Source organism: Triplophysa dalaica, chromosome 22 (genome assembly GCF_015846415.1).
Source record: "Triplophysa dalaica isolate WHDGS20190420 chromosome 22, ASM1584641v1, whole genome shotgun sequence".
Lineage (NCBI taxonomy): Eukaryota > Metazoa > Chordata > Actinopteri > Cypriniformes > Nemacheilidae > Triplophysa > Triplophysa dalaica.
The window spans coordinates 18,517,420-18,537,127 of record NC_079563.1 but is presented as its reverse complement, the minus strand read 5'-3'; the positions used below and the strand labels follow the sequence as shown (position 1 = coordinate 18,537,127).

At 42.7% G+C, this 19,708-nt stretch overlaps 1 protein-coding gene across 3 annotated transcripts in view; it reads left to right on the top strand.

Moving 5' to 3' along the window:
* The window catches only part of unc5cb (unc-5 netrin receptor Cb), a 106,787-nt gene extending 87,635 nt beyond the window's left edge, over positions 1–19,152 (top strand). For 2 of the 3 annotated variants that reach the window (XM_056736269.1, XM_056736268.1), the window contains 12 exons: positions 288–455; positions 1,492–1,656; positions 5,502–5,561; positions 9,896–10,087; positions 11,180–11,527; positions 13,264–13,351; positions 13,655–13,823; positions 16,519–16,752; positions 16,837–16,986; positions 17,082–17,246; positions 17,338–17,516; positions 17,609–19,152. In XM_056736269.1, coding sequence (XP_056592247.1) covers positions 288–455; positions 1,492–1,656; positions 5,502–5,561; positions 9,896–10,087; positions 11,180–11,527; positions 13,264–13,351; positions 13,655–13,823; positions 16,519–16,752; positions 16,837–16,986; positions 17,082–17,246; positions 17,338–17,516; positions 17,609–17,768 — 2,078 coding nt within the window. In that variant the 3' untranslated portion in view covers positions 17,769–19,152. The remainder of the gene's footprint in view (positions 1–287; positions 456–1,491; positions 1,657–5,501; positions 5,562–9,895; positions 10,088–11,179; positions 11,528–13,263; positions 13,352–13,654; positions 13,824–16,518; positions 16,753–16,836; positions 16,987–17,081; positions 17,247–17,337; positions 17,517–17,608) is intronic. The other variant, XM_056736270.1, reaches the window with a different exon arrangement.
* The last annotated feature ends 556 nt before the right edge of the window (positions 19,153–19,708 follow it).

Sequence of the window (19,708 nt, the reverse complement as noted above, 5' to 3'; positions counted from 1 at the left end):
AACGCAGTCTGGGAGGACATTCTTTGATCTCGGCTCATCCTTGGAAGATATACACCACAATCCATCCTCCAGAGAGCCTGTATCACGCACATGTGTCAGAGAGAGAGAGGCTCAGAAGGGGTCTAATAAGTTCCCGGTAAAAGTGATCAGTCCAGTAAATCTTCATCATGACAGATAAACTCTTATACGGCTACATCACCCAAAAATAAAATCTGTCTGTTTTTTTGCCAGACGTGATTATTCATGTCAATGTACTCACACACGATCTTCTGTTTCTTCCTGTGTAGTGAATGGAGGCTGGTCTACATGGACAGAATGGTCAGTTTGTTCGAGTCGCTGTGGGCGGGGCTATCAGAAGAGGACCAGAAGCTGTACCAACCCAGCGCCCTTGAATGGAGGAGCAATCTGTGAGGGTCAAGCCATCCAGAAACTGGCCTGCAACCCCCTGTGCCCGGGTACGACATTTTACAAACATGATGCCTCTGTGTGTTATTAGAGCTCAGGGTGACCCGTGTCCACTTCAGCACTGATGCAGTTTGTCAAACGTATTACTTTTTGTCGTTACAGTGTGTTACATTGAAAAATGTTTTAATATTTAGTTTGTCGTTTTGCTGTAATGCACTGGAGCTGCGATGAGAGGTGATGATCCGTGGTCTCCAGCATGATTTGAGTTTGTTCCAGAGAGCGTCTCGCTTGCATCAACGGAAGGAGAAGATCTGCCCTTTACTAGAAGGGAATTGGACATGCCTAGTGTCAAAAATTTCATTAGTAAACGAGAAACTGCATCGAAACAAATTAATTAATTTTGTAGATAGATTTCATAATCGAAACGCTTTTAAATACAAAAAAGACTAAAGACAAATTGAATTGAATGATTATGCCACATTTACATGATGTAAAACGGAAACGTTTTTTCTTACCATTTTTGCAAAGGTACACATGACAGCTTTATCAAAACGGTCTGCATTTACACAGATCCAGAAAAACGGATAAAGGCGATGTAGTATGCATGCTAGGCCAGAGGATGGCGATGTTGTTGTGTAAAGAAACAGGACGTGTCTTGGCACATACACATGCACAGTTATAAGCAGAAAGTCATTTTTAACACCGTTGGTCGACGTATATGTGCGTGACGTCATCATTTTCACAAAGTTACATCTTGCAGTTTACATGGAAACGAAAACGGCGGCGTTTTCAAAAAGATGCACTTTGATACCAGTTTTCAAAATTAGCATTTTCAATATATTAACAAAAATATTTTTTTGCGTTTTTAGTTGAAAACTTGTGTGAACGACCTCTAAATCTAATGCTGTGTTTACACCAAACGCAAGGCATCACATTCCTCTTTCCTTGTTATATTTGCGCAAGTGATGTTAAAAACGCGTCCGGACGTGTCAATAAAATCTGTGCACGTTGGTTGTGCGCAGGTGCTAGGTGATGTCAGCAGGTGTGTGTGGATCTGTTCTGTGAGCGTTTCGTTGTGTGTTTCAGTGGACGGCCTGTGGACCGATTGGAGTAAATGGTCGCCGTGCGGTACGGAATGCACCCACTGGAGACGCAGAGAGTGCGGCGCGCCCGCTCCAAAAAACGGGGGCAAGGACTGCGAGGGAACCGTTCTCCAGTCCAAGAACTGCACCGATGGGCTCTGTATGCAGAGTGAGTACCACCCCTTCACCACAGTCAAATGTGTAGTTCAGCATCACTAAATTTTGTATACAATTTACTAAGCAATTGCAGTTATCTGTCGCCCACAGCTCCAGTTTTTTATTTTAATGATTTTTCGTGTGAAAGTAAATGATCAACAACATTTAATAGTGACCAACAACAGCAAATCCCATACAGTTTAAACAAAAAAAAATTAACAGTAGATCACAGGACATGACGGGTACTTAAGTCAGCTCTCGAAACGCCAGAACCAAGCACCGGATGTTGACATCGGCGAATCAGATTTGAAATGAGTTTGGTCTGTTCCTCACAAAAGAGCTTCTGGAGGTCGACAGCTGTGGTCACTATGAGCTGTTGTTGTGTGAAACGAGATTCTCCAGAATCCACTGATGAATAATATCAGCATACAGGTTTGAAGGACACGATGGTCAGTGAATAAATAATGACAGTGTTTTCACTCTAGCAATAAAATCTATCCCAGCTGCGGTTTGCACGGAGAGTTTTTCCACGGAATAGGTTTTTGTGTGTCTATCCGTCGAGTGAAACGGTTACCTGACTCGACTCAACGCTTCGTGCGGTCTGTCATGCATTATACATGAGGTTGGACAGGCCAGAGGAGATCTGACAAAGCGTTGCTCGGGTTTCTCCATCGCCGTTTCCCTCCTTCTGAAGCGAACCTTCCTGCTATTTTTCTAATCCTCTCTTACTCGTCCCTTCTCCATTCCTCTCTCTATTTCTCACTCTCTTTTTCTGTTTCTCTCTTTCTCTCTGACACTGTGAATACGCACAGACACACATCACAGATTGTGAAATGCTAAAGCAGGGCGTTTTCTCCGTGATAAGTGTGTTTGTTAAAGGAGAAGCGTCTCGTGATGGTGCATGCCGCTCGGTCACAGATAGCGGGGATCTGTTTGGCACAACAAACATCGACTTTTAGATTCATTTTGATTAGGTCATGAAAATGAAACGTCCACCAAAGGGATGCAGAGCAGATTGAATGAAACGTCCTTAATGATAATCAGCAAACAAATGACCGGTTTCATTTCAGCATCGGCATGTAAATGTCCAGCGAGTATTAATCCAGAGTATTGATCGCACGAGTCTCAGAAAGTGAGTTATTGTGTTCATGTAGATTAGTTGGTAGAGCTTTGTGTTTGTGGGTCTAAGCTTGTGGATTTGATTCTTTGTATAGCCAGGCAACATGAAACACTTTGGATAAAAAATGTCTGCGAAATACATAGATGTGTCTCCGGCGCTTTGGTTGCTCTTTTTTTTTGATGCCACGATGACATCATTGGCAATGACATGATACTTCATTATTTATTATAGTATTTTGTTGGTATATCACGAGTTCAAGGCAGTTGCTAACTCTGTTAAAGTAGCTTTCAGGAAACCATTCTGGACTTCAGTATTAAAGTCATTTGAATCTTCTCATTGTCTTTGTGAAATGCATTGTGGGAGCATTAGTTGTGTGTCAGATTGATGACTGGTTTGTGGGGAATATAAAACCCATAACGCTATAGATTTAGCCTCACTTCCCCTGATTGATTTCCCCCTCTCTCCAGCTAAAAGGGTGAAAGCTCTTATGTCCATGCTAATGACCGTTTCGCTGGCCGTTTAGCAGAAATCCACATTATGTGAAAGCTCACATTATTGCAAATATCATTGGGAATGATTTACTCTCGATGTGTGAACTCACCTCGTCCTGCTGTACCGGGAGTTCGTGCGGCGAGGAGTCATTTTCCCGACGCTGGAAAGCATTTATGGAGCGTTTTCTCTGCTAATGGCGTCGAGTAAAATGCGAGTTTGCTCTGCGCTGCTAATGTGTTGAGGGAATGTTATTCGTTTTCTGAGTTTGTGAAGTGCTCAAATCGTGTTTCAGGCGTAACGTCAGGTGTAGTGAGATTGAGTTCGACTGGTTCGCTCTGAAGTTTTAACCTTTAGCACTTTAGCAGCGCTGCTTCGATCGCTCGCCCGCCCTGTTTGACTGTCTCGATGCGATATGATGTTGCTTTGAGGTGTTTCGGTTGCCGGACGCACACACAGATGCCATTTTCCTGACATATCGATCCTCAGAAAGGCCACGACGAACATCGGCTTTTTGTTCTCCCACATGCTTGTGCAAATTTGGCTGTATGAAACGGAATATTTGCCCTGTTGCCCTTTTGATCCTTCTCACGTGAAAGTTGCAGAAAGCAGCCGAGCTTTTAGAATAGCGAAAGTAAGTATAGTTTTTCAAACATTGATTATCATTTGGAATACCCTCGTGTTTGTGAACTATAGCCATTCATTTGGGGTGACAGGTCATCCGGCCGTGTACAAAGAGCAGTCAGGTCAAAGGTCACATCAGTTGCTCCACATCTCCATCTCACTACATGTTCATCTCTGCTTATATGCACACAAACGCTCGCTCTATAATAGCATTGATTTTTCTGTCCTTTGATATATCCACCTGTCTCTCGCCTCTGCTGCAGACCCATAAAGAGCTCATTGTGTGACTGTTTCCTGTGAGACCTTTACTGTCTGCTGTCTGTCTCATCTATATGCGTGCACGCTCCTAAAAGTTGACTTATGTGTATTACGTCCTTTCCTGACCATCGCTTTGTCAAGTGCTTCAATATATTTCATTGAATTGTTTTATTTTAAAAGAGACCTTCATTGCTCATAACACTATCATATTGCTGAACTTTTAAAGCTTTTTGGGGAAAAAATCAGCAAAAGTCAACTTCACAACAGCTTGTAATAATGATTTATAATTTGAGGTGTCAGGCAGAATATCACCGGAACTGTCATGTGACTTTAATACACTTCAAGATAAGTATGTAGAGTAATGTGTAGTTCAAACAGATGATTATAAAGAGGCATATTGCAGCTTTAATAAAACAAAAAAAAACTGTATATTAAATATATATGAACATGAATAGAGGCAAGAACTGTGTCGGTCTTTTGAATTTTGAGTTGTTATTTACTCTCATGTTTTGTTATTTCAAGCTCATGCTGATTTTCTTTTAATGAAACACAAACATCACCTATTAAATTAGATATTTGCATAAGTGAAAAACATATTTTTTTATGTCTTAAACAACGACAAATGACAGTTTTAGACATTTTTAGGTGTAAAGTTCCTTTAAAGGGATAGTTCTCCCAGAAAATGAAAATTCTGTCATCGCTCACTCACCCTCAGGTCATTCTAAATCCTCTATACACTTTGTTCTGCTGAACACAAAGGAAGATATTTGGAAGAATGTCAGTAACCCAACGGATCTCATGCCATAGTAGGGAAAATAAATACTATGTGAGTCAATGGTGGAGAAGATCTGTTTGGTTTCTGACATTCTTACAAATATCTTCCTTTGTGTTCAGCAAACCCAGGAAATGTATACACGTTTAGAACAATTAGATGTTGAGTAAACGATGAGACTGTCCCTTTAAGAGTCCAGTCAGTGCTCTCCACGAGTCTGATGTCTTGATGTAAAGCTCTTCCTCACACTGCATTAGCCAAAGTCTCTCCAGAAGAGATGCTGATGTTTGTCAGACTCTGAGTGCTTTTCACTCCTCGACTCAGAGACTGTTTATCAGGTTAAAACTATCCATCCCGCTCCCTCATTAGTCCTAATGAAGCACTAAAACGCCGCTGACAGATGGTGGCGTTCCATCGCGCCTGCAGCCGCCTCGTTTGTCTAGAGACGGAGAGCGAGCGAGCGGGAGGCCGTGGAAGTGACCCCAAATAGAGAAGAATGGCCTCGCCGGTCGCCATCGCTCATGTCTGTGTTTGATTTTTGTTCAATCACTTTCTGTTTAATTTGATTTTTGATCCCCACCCCTCTCTCCCAAAGGTTCCTTATTTCAGAAGTCCTCAGAATCCAAAGACGAGAGCAATGCTCAACCTCACCCATGTGAGTTATTCATTCCATTTTTTGGTTTTGCATGTCTCATCAAACACTTTCTCCTCATTTCACTTTCTCTGTTTTCTTTATTTGATGGACACAACAACACCGCCGGTAGTGTACTAGTATGTGCGTTTGTGTGTGTGGTGTAAGTGCGTGTGTGCGCGCTTGCGTGTGTGTTCAAGAGTGTCTGTGCGTTTACGTGTGTGTGTGTCTGTGCGTTTGTGAATGTGTGTGTGTTTGTTCAAGAGTGTGTGTTCAAGAGTGTGTGTTGTTGAGCTGCTCTTCTTTAGCCTTGAAACCCAGGGCAGTTTTTTCACACATGGCTGCAGTGATCACTGTCTCAGGAAATGTGCAGTCTGTTTCTCTTGCTCGCCCGCCTCTCCTGCACCAGCGTTCAATAATCCTTTTGATTTTTCTCTCGCTGTTCTACCTTCACAACCTCATGTTCAAAGAAACTTACTATACATTTTAATGCTCGCCCCCGACGAGAGTCCTGCTTTATCATCAAAGTACAATTGGTCTAAATACGGACGGACAGGTAATGCGGATGGGTGCGTACCGAAGGAAATGCGATTTTAGATGATGTCTCTGGACTTTTATCATTTCGGCCCGATTCGCTCCTTCCATACGGGCCAGAATATTCCCCGTCGTGTAGAGAACGGTGGTTTAGCGTGATATCTTTGTTAAAGATAGCTGCCTCTGTAAGTCGGGGAATGTAATGGAAGTTTATGAATAATACAGAAGACGGCTCTGTTTGGAGAGAAATGAGGGAGTATCTGTGTCAGGGAGCCGAGCAGAAATAGATTTTTACATTTACTCTCCATTTGCTCGGGTCAGGGCTCTCTCTCCCTCGCTCGCTCATTTGAGATGCAGAGGGGGTACGATGCTTCACCTTGGCGTGTCGGAGTGGCCGCGTGTAGGAACGCCGGGCTGCCTTTGGGCTCAGAGTCTGTCAGATAATCAAACCCTGTTACCCAGCGTCTCTCCGCCCCGCGGGCTCCTAAACATCACAGGCCGATCGATGGGATCGGATCCCTGCGTGCTCGTGACCGTATCCAAACCGCAGAACTCTGAGCCGCAGAACCAGAACTGCTTCACTTTGGCTTGTGATGGGTGGACAAACTAAAGAATCATTTAGTACAAAATAATCATGATGATCAAAATGATAACTTTTAATACATTTATTGTATCGTGATAATACGAGACTTAATGTCTTACATCTTCAAAAGAGAGCGTCTCTGTTGACGTACAGTCGGAAGCTGAGCTCTGAAGCAGACGGAGGTCGGAGCGTTTGCTTTTAGAGGGCAGCATTCACATTAGTGAGATTAATATGGGATGTCACAGTGATTAAACTGTGGGGGATGATGCAGAATGTGGCATTGATTGGTGCTACCTGTAAAAGAGAAGCAGGTGTACACACACACACACACACACAGCTTTGCTCTTGAGAGATCGGACACAAGCGTTTCATTAAACAGACACAAGACTGTACACTATCTGATCTGAATGAAACCTCTGTGATGATCTGATTCGATCCCAGCAGGTCCCACATAAACCAGTACACTAATAATATCTGAACACAGTTGGGTTTGTTGCTACGATGTCATGTGACTTTGTTGTGTTCGTCACATTTGATGATCCCATGATCTTCTGTTTAATTACAATTCAAATCTGAGTTATATTCTCTGGATCGAAAATGTTGTTTTAACAAATATAAATATAAAACACTCCCACACTTTATTTATGCTCCAATATTCTATGTTGCCTGTCAACTATAAACATGAACTCATTATTATTTTCTATATTAATATATGATTGTTAAGCTGACTGTCATTCTGCACCCGTTCCCAATACTAAAACATCAATAAAGATTTGATTAAAAAAATGAACTCAATGTCAAATGATTAGATGATATTGATTATGTTTTAATGATAATTAAGTATCTTTTATTTATTACATCACATACTGTACAGTAGTCGACAAGGGTGATGTCCAGCTCCAGGATTTATAAACGGTCATCTGTACCCTTTTTATTTTTTAATATCTATTATAGAATTTGCATGCATGACGCAAAGATGTGTTTGGAGTTTAAACCTAAAGCTCAAATTTGAGAAGAATTTAAAAAATGACATATAAGACGAGCAAAGTTTATTGAGTCAAGGCCCAATGACTATCAAATATTGATACGATTATTGTCTTTTATTTTCTCATGGTTTTTTATATATATATTTGTATATTACAATAAAACCCGTGTTCTCTGAGACTGCTGCCATTTGCCTTCTAGCTAAATATGTTTGTCAAATTAATACTGAAACCCAATCCGCAGGCATCTCTATTTTGTACCATACACCTCATATTTGGATGGTGTGATAGAAACTGAGGGGGCATTAAATGCAAATATTGTAGAAATATACCCTCCAGACATCACTACAGCCACAACTGTACAAACACTGCATACTGCAGAACTAGTGTGTAGTTCACTAGAAAGCTACTATAGCATTTAGTGATGTCAGATAGTGCCATCTGCTGGTAAAGGTGAGCGTCTCAGCTCTATGTGTGTGCTGGAACTTCAATCGAGTGCTTTAGCTCTCTGCATGGCCTTACGCTCTCAGTGTTCAATACAATAGCAAATGAGAGAATAAGGAACATGCATTCATTTAATTCAGCCGTCAGGAGGTAGCTGCGTGTCGTCTCTAATGATGCTGGAATCAATGCCCCTCGTGAGGTTTCTCTGTCGGTCCGACCGTGTTTTCTGAGTGGTTCGTGTTGCCCGAGGCCGACGGACACCTTTGTATTAAAGTCGTTCTCACATTTGCCATTGCTGACAGGAAATTGCATTTTTTCACAATTATCAGGGGGACAAAAAGAGCGTTTCTATGGAGATGAGGGCCAAGTATGGCTTCTAATGATGGCTTGTCAAACGCTGTATGGACTTGCTTCCATCCTATATAATCGCCGGTATTTTTCCAGTCGGAAAGAGCTGAAGATGAAATAAGATGTGAGGAGTGACAGCAGGAAAATAGATGTCTAGACGTGATTGGTTATGCACGGCAGGCCGCTTTAATCTGTAGAATGTTCTCATGTCTGTATACATGCATAAATACTATAAATATTTGCGTCAAGTGTACGGAGAAACTTTCCTCTTTTAAGCTAATGCTCTGAAGCGATCTTATCTGTCTGATGACGTGTTTTTATAGTCTTCAGTGTTTTACTGACAAGCTTAACCTCACGAAAACATGGTCACGTTTCACCCCAAATCAAAATACTGTATAAGTAAATGAAAATACATGTTTTACTTTACCTGTTTGTTGTATTCGTGTAAATCTCAATGTGTGAAAAATTCAAACATTGGTTATAAAATCTGTCTGTCACACTGCAATACTTGGAAATGTAAAAAACGTCAATATAATAAACTGCAAAAGATGACTTTCTTACTTAGTATTTTTGTGTTCTTCTCCATTTTAAATGTAAAAAAATTCTTGAATCACGATTGTTTTCTTAATGAGCAAAACAACACCAAAAAATAAGTTTTGTGTTAAGAAAAAAAATATGAAATTTCAGCGATTTTTTTTAAAAATTCTCCCAATGGGTTAAGAAAAAAAATCTTGAATTTTGCTTGTTTTGAGCAAACATTTACAGAACTTTCATATATTTCGTCTAAAGACAAGACATATTTTCTCATTTTGCTCATGAAGATAATACATCTTGATTCAAGATTTTTTTTACATTTGAAATGGACAACAAGACAATGTAAGAAAATATTTTTTTGCAGTTTACATATTTATATATAAAACCTTATATACAAAAAAAATACGATACATTTCTTTGCAATAAAATAGAGAATTTGGAGATACAATTATGCTAAATTATCCTTCAACAATTTCACACGGCAAAATATCTTAAGAAATAAAAAAATTCTTCACGCAAATTATAAATTCTGTTGATTTTGGGTTGAAATTAGATCTTCACAGTTGGTGCTACACGTCACATTCCCCTGCTTTTATTTTCATGTTGATTTTGACGTCTGTTCAATCTTTGTTGGATGAAGGACAGATCACTGAGGGGATTGATGGTGGGCTCTGGCAGCACTTTATCACAATACATCATTGTAAAGTTTTTTTTTCGCTCAGCGGGCTGTAATGAAGTCTTACCGTTATTAATATCCCGAACGAACGCTGCGGAGGATATTGGACCCCAGATAGAATCTCTCTCCTAATTTGACACAGCTTTAATAAAAGACCCATCAATCAGAGATGATTCCTCTCCTGCATTCAGCTCTTTATCTCCAAACCCAATGAGATCGCTCTTCTCTAAAGACCTGTCTGTCTGTCTCTCTCCAGCGGCTCCCAGCACAGATGACGTGGCCCTGTACGTGGGTATCGTCATCGCCGTCATCATGTGTTTGGTCATCTCCGTCATTGTGGCGCTCTTCGTGTACCGGAAGAACCATGGGGACTTTGACTCTGACATCATGGATTCGTCTGCGCTCAATGGAGGATTTCAGCCTGTGAACATCAAGACTGCTCGGACAGGTACTGTGGGCCAACACGACACAATTGTATTTTTATTCAAAAGCAAAACATGCATCCGGTGACATTTTCAGTAGTGGCAGAACTGCTCTTCACTTCAGACTTTAAACGCGTCACGGCGCTTCCGTCCAATCAGAAACTCTGAACCTGCGACATGACTCTTTGAATGTCAATGTCACTGTAATAATAAAGGAAATGACGGGTCGTTTTGGGTGATGAATGCAGGGGGCGACGCGTGCGATAGCTGCAGATGGAGAATTGATATGTGTCAGAGAAGAAAAGGGGACACGGGCGCCAGGCGAGCACAAAGACGCCGGGCGAGGGGGGGCGGTGTTTCCAATGTGTGTGTGCCACAATGCTTGTCACTTTGAGACGACGGCAATCTGCAGGTTATCAGGACGGCGTAATTAAGTGCGTCTGTCTCACACATTCACTGTTAATTACACATCGGCTGGAGGTGTAAACAGAGCCGCAGTCAGATGGACGTGCATCAAACGCTTCACTGATGATGCTGTTAACTCGTGTTCAACCTCGTGACGTCTCCTCGACTTTTGAGTCTCAGGTTCTAGCCTGTTGGCACATACATGTTGCCATGGTTCCCGAATCTCGCTCAGTTAAGTGGCTGAACGTGTAACGGCACTTGTGAGTTTAAGCGTCGCGTGTCGTGGGTTCAACAGCTCTCACGATGAAGAGGATGAGGAAGAGCCTGTGGCGTGACACTACGCCTCCGCGGCGTGCTGGTGAATATTCATCTGTGTACCTGTGAAAGATTTGCTCATTTGTAAAGAAGCCATCTGGTCTCGTGGCGATCTCGCTGCCCTCGGAGGCGGCCGAGGTCTGCGCTAAAGAGAAACCAGAGTAATGCGGTAATGAGGAAGAAGACTAATGATGACTTTATAGATGACAGTCATACAGAAACACTTCATCACACCTCTCGTGTATATTCGCCTATTCGTTAATTACGCTTTCACACTTCCTCCTGAACAACCTGTCCGTACTATAGTAAATAATCACAACCATTCAGAACAAATGTGAATGTAAGCGTAAAACTGTAAGCATAAAGAGAATTTATCTCTTGTGTTCTTGTGTCTTCAGCTGATCTTCTGACGGCCCCTCCTGACCTGACGTCAGCCGCGGCCATGTACAGAGGTCCCGTTTACGCCCTCCACGACGTCTGCGATAAAATCCCCATGACCAACTCTCCTCTGCTCGACCCGCTGCCCAACCTGAAGATCAAAGTGTACAACTCGTCCGGGATGGTGACGCCCCAAGAGGACCTCTCCGACATCTCATCCAAACTCTCGCCCAAACTCCCGCACAATCTGATGGACAACGACACCATGAGTCGACGCACGCAGACTCTGGCACGATCGCGGGACCCCTCGTGCGCCGCGTTCGGTTCCTTTAATTCTCTGGGAGGGCATCTGATCGTCCCAAATTCAGGTCAGTGGAGATTTGGATGTTCTCAAACCGTCTCTGAGAGCTTTTGATGCCTTTTCTCTTAAACGGAGAGGTTAGTTTGTGTTGTGTGGAAATGTCACGGTTGTGCTCTTTGAAATACATGAATATTGATATTGTTCAAACAGCGCACACTATACACAGGCCGATGATATTTTATGGCACAAAAAAGTCATAAGTAAGTCATCCGGACAAGTTTACCAACCGCTGATGTCAGTGTGCACTACAGGAGACTGTAGTGTGTAAGTGATGTCTACATTCAAGCGTCTCTCCAGGTCAATAGATCTCTCCGTGATCTCTCTCGCACACACACACATACTGGAGCGTTCCTCATGGGCGTTGTGATTTTTATAGCTCTCGTGAGAGCTGTGCTGGCAGAGAGTGTCTCTTTTGTGCCTGATGTTTCCTGCTCGTAAATTAGCTGGAAGCAGTTGTTCAAAGTGACTTACAACGGTGAGTCAGATATAAAGGGATTAGAGCGCTCTGAAAGCGTGATCGTTCCAGCGTCTGACGCCCATCCTCCACACCCGTCGCCAATAATTCATCATGAAACTAGATGAAGCGCCACTTTCTCCAGCTTTACGGTAGATAATATGGCCGAGACCTGCGCATGAATGTGATTCCTTGAGGAACAGAAGGACAGGGTGATAATGTCTTCGGTGTCCCTGCTGAGACTGTTACATGAAGTGATTAGTTAGTTAGTTAGTTAGCTGTGTTTTTTGTTATTATGGCTTCAATCAAAACAAACCAACTGCAGTTTGAGTTATATGAATTGGAATGCACAATAAAAAAACATGATTTATGAAAATTTCTAGTCACTGAGTTTTCTCATTTTGTAACTAAACTCTTCATATATTCCTGATGCTTCATTAAGTCGATGTGGATGTGTGAGTTTATTTGATATCCCACAAGTGCTCAGTTATTTCACACGGCAGGTCTCTGGATTTCAGTGAAAATTCAAACTAAAAATCGTCTGAGTTTCTGAAATCTGTATACAACGGGACAATCGTCCAAAAATGATTTTGATGAAAATACTTTATTAATAAAAATGTGAATTACTTGATATACATATTTAGGCCCATCAAGAATTATCCAAAAGGCAGCGGGTTAATAAATGTTTTCTGAAGCTAAACGATAGATGTGTGTCAGAAATTAGTGATCGATAAATTATATTTCATTTATTTTTGATTGTAAAATAGGAACCGTAACAAATCCATAAGAGTGCAAAATTGCGATATAGTGAAAACTTTCTCAGGTGTGTCGTGAACAATTTGACAACTAGTCATGAGACACGCAAGAACCCACAAGATTCACACTCCACATCAAACTTCAGTTTTGGGTGAAGTGTTCCTTTAAGAAAATAAACTCTATTTGATTTTCCCAGAATTTCAGCCAGCATCATAACACTCCCAGGCCTGTTGTGTTCTCTTCTGTTGTGCTGTCTCGGTCTCTAGCGATGCATTTATTTGCTGTGTTGATGCTGATTGACAGTCGCTCAAAGGAAGTTCATACGAAGGACGCAGGAAATCAATGAACGTCTGTGAAGTCTGAGAGATTTTCACTGGAGAAAATGATCAGTCTGTGTTTGTTGCTGTTCTGCATGAAAACATGTTGATGTGTGTGTGTGTGTGTGTGTGTGACATTGACTCCTGGCACAGGACGGTGTGTGGCGGAGGTCACAAGCTGGCAAACTGACGGTGTGTGTGTGTGTCTCTCCACAGGAGTGAGCTTGTTGGTGCCAGCGGGTGCCATCCCTCAGGGCCGGGTGTATGAGATGTTTGTGACCGTTCACAGGAAGGAGAGCATGAGGTGACCACACAGCTCACATTTTCCACCGCTCTGCCCTGACAAACAGCCTAATGAGAGAATTCTGGGTGTTGGCGCCCATAAACATCAACCTTACATCACACTTACTGACACAAACATTTACTTTCGACCTTAATGGAGTTCTCAGTTGTGTTTTGAGTACAAACTTTGTACATGAAAAAAATATAGACAGACACAGACGAGCATTATATCTATATAGTATTTTACATAATCCGAGCACAGTTCCAGATGTCTTCGTGTTTGGTTTCACTCATGGTTTGTTTGAATGCTTTGCTTTGTCTATAGGCCACAGGTGGACGACACACAGACTGTTCTGAGTCCAGTGGTCAGCTGTGGTCCTCCTGGGGCTCTCCTGACCCGACCCGTCATCATCACCATGCACCATTGTGCCGAGGCCGACAGCGAGGACTGGCTCATACAGCTGAAGAGCCAATCACAGCAGGGCCAGTGGGAGGTGAGTGGGCGGGGCTTAAGACCCTTGCGACGTCCTGCTTTATTTAGTTTAAAACAGATTTGTTTACATGCTAATCTCTGTACGTGGGTAGAAGTCGAATGCTGTCAAACTGACATTTCCAATGAAGCCGACAGCTCAAATTATAAATAAGCGAAGCGGTTAATGTACACGCGGCCTAACAATGCTGCGTATGACAGTTTAGCCGATCACATGTTTTACGGTTTGATGCATCTAAAGAGGAGAAATGAAATCAAGCGGAGGCGTCTTCAACAAACAGGTCAAACATCCAGAGTAACCGTTATGTCAGTGTGTGTACGTGCGTCTGTTTACACGCCCGACCGTGTGCCCACCCCTGCTGGATATATGCTCGCTGTGGCCAGATAGCGCTGTGAAACGAGACAGCTGTCACCGAACACACCCAAACGGGCCCGCGGCACGCTGAACGGGTTCCGCTCAACACAAACTCAAAGTTAATTAAGAGACAGCGATGAAGAGCGAATGTTATCAGCCAGACAGCGGATGAACTGAGAGGGGCTCTGCAGAGGCAGCGCGCACACCCTTGCGATAGCAGCCCACCCACTGACCTTGTCATTAACGCCGGCGAGTAGAAGTTGGTTATCTTGACCGGGTTGAGGTGGAATAAGCCCCCGTGCCCCCCTCAGCACTCCCCTTTATTGTTATCGCATACAAGCACAATGACGGCGAGTTAATTAAGCGTGCGGGAGGAAACAGAAACGCGCACACACACGACCTGTGAGACGCCCTCAAAACACCCAAATCTCACACTCTCATATCCTCATTCTCCACTACACAGTCGAACACGCTGTTTATATACTACAGTATGTGTTAGAAGTGACATTTTCAATTTCTGTTGTTAGTTAGCAATGTTAAATCTCCCTCTCTATGCATGTGTATTTCTGTCTGGTCTCGGTTCAGATCGTGTTAGCATCACTGATGTCACAACTGTGTTCAGACACAATCTCGACGTCCTGATATCAATGTGCCTTCATCAGTCTCACCAGAGACCCTCACTACATTTGAGCTACTTAGCAACAGTCTGTGACCTCGTCTCCTCAAGCACAAGATACTCTCGGACAGCCTTCAGTCATTCATGAGGAGTTGACTGGTGGAGAACAGCCTCTTGTTCTCACGTGTGCAGGAAAGAATATATACGCTGAAAGGTGTTTCCTGTGCGCTTCAGATTCATTTTCCTTATTCAGAGGCAGGAGAGAAATCTGACGCTTGTGTGCATCTTGAGTGTTTCTAGATTTTTCTGTAAATGAATTGCGAATATGATTTAAAAGAGCTGGAGAGAGAGTAAATAAAACATCAAATCCACTGCACACAGTTGGCTTGTATTTGGAGAGATAGAGAGAGAGAAATAGAGACAGAGAAATAGAGATATAAGTTAAGAGAGAGCGAGAGAGAGAGAGTGAGAAATAGAGAGAGAGAAATAGAGATATAAGTTAAGAGAGAGCGAGAGAGAGAGAGTGAGAAATAGAGAGAGAGAAATAGGGAGGAGAATGGATAGAGAGAGAGAGAGAGAGAGAGAGAGAGAGAGAGAGAGAGAGAAATAGAGATATAAGTTGAGAGAGAGAGAGAGAGAGAGAGAGAGAGGCTCAGTCAGTGTTGACATGTATGAAAGCTCTCATTGTACATATGTGACAGAGATGGATCCCTGCAGTGTCAATCATAACAGCAAATATACTATTTCAACCTTTAACAACAAAATGAGTATAAATGTCACGTTGCGTGTCGCACATGTGTGTTGTCGACATGTTTTGATTAGAAGTGAAACAGCGATACCTCCAGTGGGCATGTGCACTTCAATACTGCATCAGTTTTGTCACGCTGAAAACAGATGATTCATTTTATTTATCAGTGTAAGATTATGTTTGTGTATGTGTATGTGTAGAGGTTATCTGTTGTGATTATATGGCCACATTTTGCATCTCTTCCGGCCGTAGCTGTAACCCTGCTAGCAATAACCTGGAGATGGTAACCACAGATTGTGTTTCCAATATAACTTCCTCAAGCGCCATCCCAAAAAAACAACCCCCCTTGCGAAACACATGTCCATCCTGTAGACACTCGTCTCTTTATAGCCAAACTTCTGTAAATATGATTCTTGCACGTGCTGGAGCACCGTTCACAAAATGTGTCTCAGTATTATTCTTCAGAAAGAAGTATTCAGGAGACTCTTCTCCAAAAACATGGAAGATGTGTTCTGACAAATGTACTGAGAGTAAATAAATCATTCTGCCAGACTCTGGACTCGCGCGCTCCCACAGGAAACGTTAAAGAGGCTAATGACCATCATAATGCTGCGGTTTAACGGCCAAGCCGACAATAAAGTATTTGAATTCCTTTTCTCTCTTCCGTAATGGGATGAAATTAATGACAGTGTGGCGTCGATGCGAGCATCAGGATTAGCGCTCGATGTCGCCGGGCTGACAAGCCGTCAGGAGCGTGATCTCAGGGGTCACGGGTGCGTGTGCACATACTCATTCCCGCGCTGCAGAATTACCTTTAATTATTACTGTTAGTTATTAAAGTGCACGTGACTGATATCTGATATAATGTTAGTAAGGATCTGTCAGTTTCTTTTAAATGCTTCCTGTTACCATTAAAGCCGTAGTCTGGTTTATTAAAGATCACCAGTTTGATTCAAACTTGACATGTTTTCTGCACGTAGGATGTTGTGGTCGTCGGCGAGGAAAACTTCACCACCCCCTGCTACATTCAGATGGATGAAGAGGCGTGTCACATCCTCACGCAGACGCTGGGCACGTACTGTTTGGTGGGTCAGTCCGTGAGCGCCGCCACCACCAAAAGACTGAATCTGGCCATCTTTGGACCCGTGAGCTGCACGCTGCTGGAGTACAACATCAGAGTCTACTGCCTGGATGACACACAGGACGCGCTGAAGGTCATTTCCTGTACCATAGTAAACACAGTAAAGAGTTCCGTCTCGAAGGACTGAGCAATCATATGTGTTTGTTTCCTGTCTCAGGAAGTCCTTCAGATGGAGAAGCAGATGGGCGGGAAGCTTCTTGATGAACCAAAGTCTCTGAACTTTAAAGACAGCACTCACAACCTGCGTCTGTCCCTGCACGACGTCCCTCACACCCAGTGGAAGAGCAAACTGCTGGCTAAATACCAGGTACAGTTGTGTTGACACGGATGAGATTTGAAGGAACAGTTGTGCCACAGATCAGTGTGTCTGACCGTCTCTCTCTCTCTGTGTGTGTGTGGCAGGAGTTGCCGTTCCAGCAGGTGTGGAGCGGATCTCAGCGGAACCTTCAGTGCACTTTCACTCTGGAGCGGTTCAGTTCGAGTACGCTGGAGCTCGCCTGTAAACTGTGTGTGAGGCAGGTGGAAGGTGAAGGCCAGATATTCCAGCTCAACACCACCCTGTCTGAGGTCAGACACACACTGTTTCACAGTCACATTCATCACATGTTTGTGTTAGTTGTGCAGTTTTTAATACATCAGGTTTGTATCATGCACGCAGGACTCTCAGTGCATCGACACGTCTCTTCTGGACCCGGCCAGTAACATCACCACACTGGTGGGTCCAAACGCTTTCCGGATCCCTCTGTCCATCCGACAAAAGCTGTGCGGGAGTCTAGACGCCCCTCAGACCCGCGGCAACGACTGGAGGATGCTGGCCCACAAACTCAACCTGGACAGGTGAGGCCGCATGTGTGAAATATTTGACACTGTTATCTGGACACACATATGTTGTGCTTGCTTACGTTATAAACACGCTCTGTGTCTTGCAGGTATCTGAACTATTTTGCCACCAAGTCGAGTCCCACCGGGGTGATCTTGGACCTTTGGGAGGCGCAGCACTTTCCCGACGGCAATCTGAACCGGCTGGCCGCCGTGCTGGAGGAGATGGGTCGCCATGAAAACATCGTGCCCATGGCAACCGAGCACTGACACCTGTCCGTGGCGCCGAGCACAGGAAGCTCCGGGAGGCGAGGGCCGGTCACAGCGGGCGGCACAGAACAGCAGCCAGATCACTGTGACACGAGCACACCTGCTCGAACCGTCCGCTTTTCTGAATACAAATTGACCCGAAGTCTAAAAATCTAAAGGAAAGAGGAAATAAAGACGCCCTGCCGTCTGTACGACCCTGGTACAGTTGTTTGCTTTTCTATTCGTCAAATCAGTTTCTTAGGAAACGGGACTTCTGCTGTCCAGATACTGGACCCCCATCCCTTTACGTGTGATGGGATAATCAGAACAGGAAGAGGGAGTGGCCTACAGACAGGCAGGGCCGTGTGCTTTTTCATTAGTGTGTTTCATTTTCCTCATTGTTTTTTTTTGAATGGATACATTTTTAAACTTCCTTTATTTATACTTGTTTTATTTCACTCTCTCGGTTTTATGTACTTTATTCTTTATTTGTTATTTTGTTCTAATTAATTGCTGGTATGCTATTGGCCATCAGCATGGATTGTTTTACAGCACCACCCAGTGGACAGAATCCACAACTACACTCTTGCCCTAACACAGCCTTCTGTACATATGCATTCACAACATTGTAAAGTTGATCAGTGTTATTATTCTTAATGATGAGCATTTCCTTTGTGCGTTTTGATCTGTATCTAACTGCGATTTTGACAAAAAAAGAAACTCAAGATGTTTCAGCAAAGATTGTGCCGTTTTGTAAATCTTCACTTGTCCTGGATGTTGACACCTGCTGCTTTGGATCAGAAACACGAGGGAGAAGTTCTGGATGCCATTTCAGGAAAACATAATGGCCAGAGTCCTCTCGTCTTCATCGCCATCAGCTCGATTATCTTCAAGGTCCAGATCTGATGTTGGTTTTGGTTTATGGGACGTGGACTGTTGTGACTTTACAGGACAGCAAAATTTGTGTGGAGAGAGACAGAGAGAATGAGACACACTGAGACGAGTGTGAGAAACGCTGGATGCATGTGACTGTACTGATGTATCTGCTGCAGTTAAAAAATAATAATAATTGTAAAAAAAGAAAAATAGCCATTTGAGTGTTTGCAATTTACAGCAGCGTCTCGGTTCACCGTCATTTTCCTTGTACAAGTTGTCCAACTTTCTAAAGCTGTCTATGCAAATCCTGCATCCTTTGTAAAACAAATGCTACATACTAAAAACCGCTAGCAGTTGCTTTCCATAGTTATCATACGATGATTATATTTATAGTGAGGATGTTACTTATTCTTTTATGGCACGTACATGATGTAATTTGCAAACGCTTGCATCTCTGTGAAGTTTCTGTACAAAATGTAAGAAAGAATTTTTAAACAAGTAATAAATTATATTTATATGCAACACTGAATTTGGGTCTCTCGTGGGTTTACATGGCTTTTTATTTCTTTAAGAATTAAGGTTCTCAGGTCAAAAGAGCATTTAGCTATTATTATAAATCTCAAAAAGTTAAACTTTGAACTGTTTCAAACTGTTTTCATATGGATATAATGCTGACTGATCTAACGGTCTAACTTCAGAAAACAGAACAACACACTTCTCATCTCTAACCCCGAATTTTAAGTGGATGCACAAAAAATCTTTATTCTTTACACTCACAATTTTAATTATTTTGAAGGTCAGTACATTGGGGAGAGTATGTTGATTGTAAGAGTGATAGCTTTGTTAAAAACGTTGGTGAAAGCTATAGAGTATTTCTTAATACTAAAATTAAGAAATTGATTTTCTAAAATCTTAATAAAAAAGCATCACATTTACTTAAATCTTTGCACTTCATCATTAGTAAACGGCAGTCACTTTTAAAGTGACATCCAGCATAACATCAATGACTTAACGGTTTATGGTTAAGAGTCACCATTATGGTAATCAGCGTATGCTTTAGTTGGGCTTTTCGCACTTTCATTGGC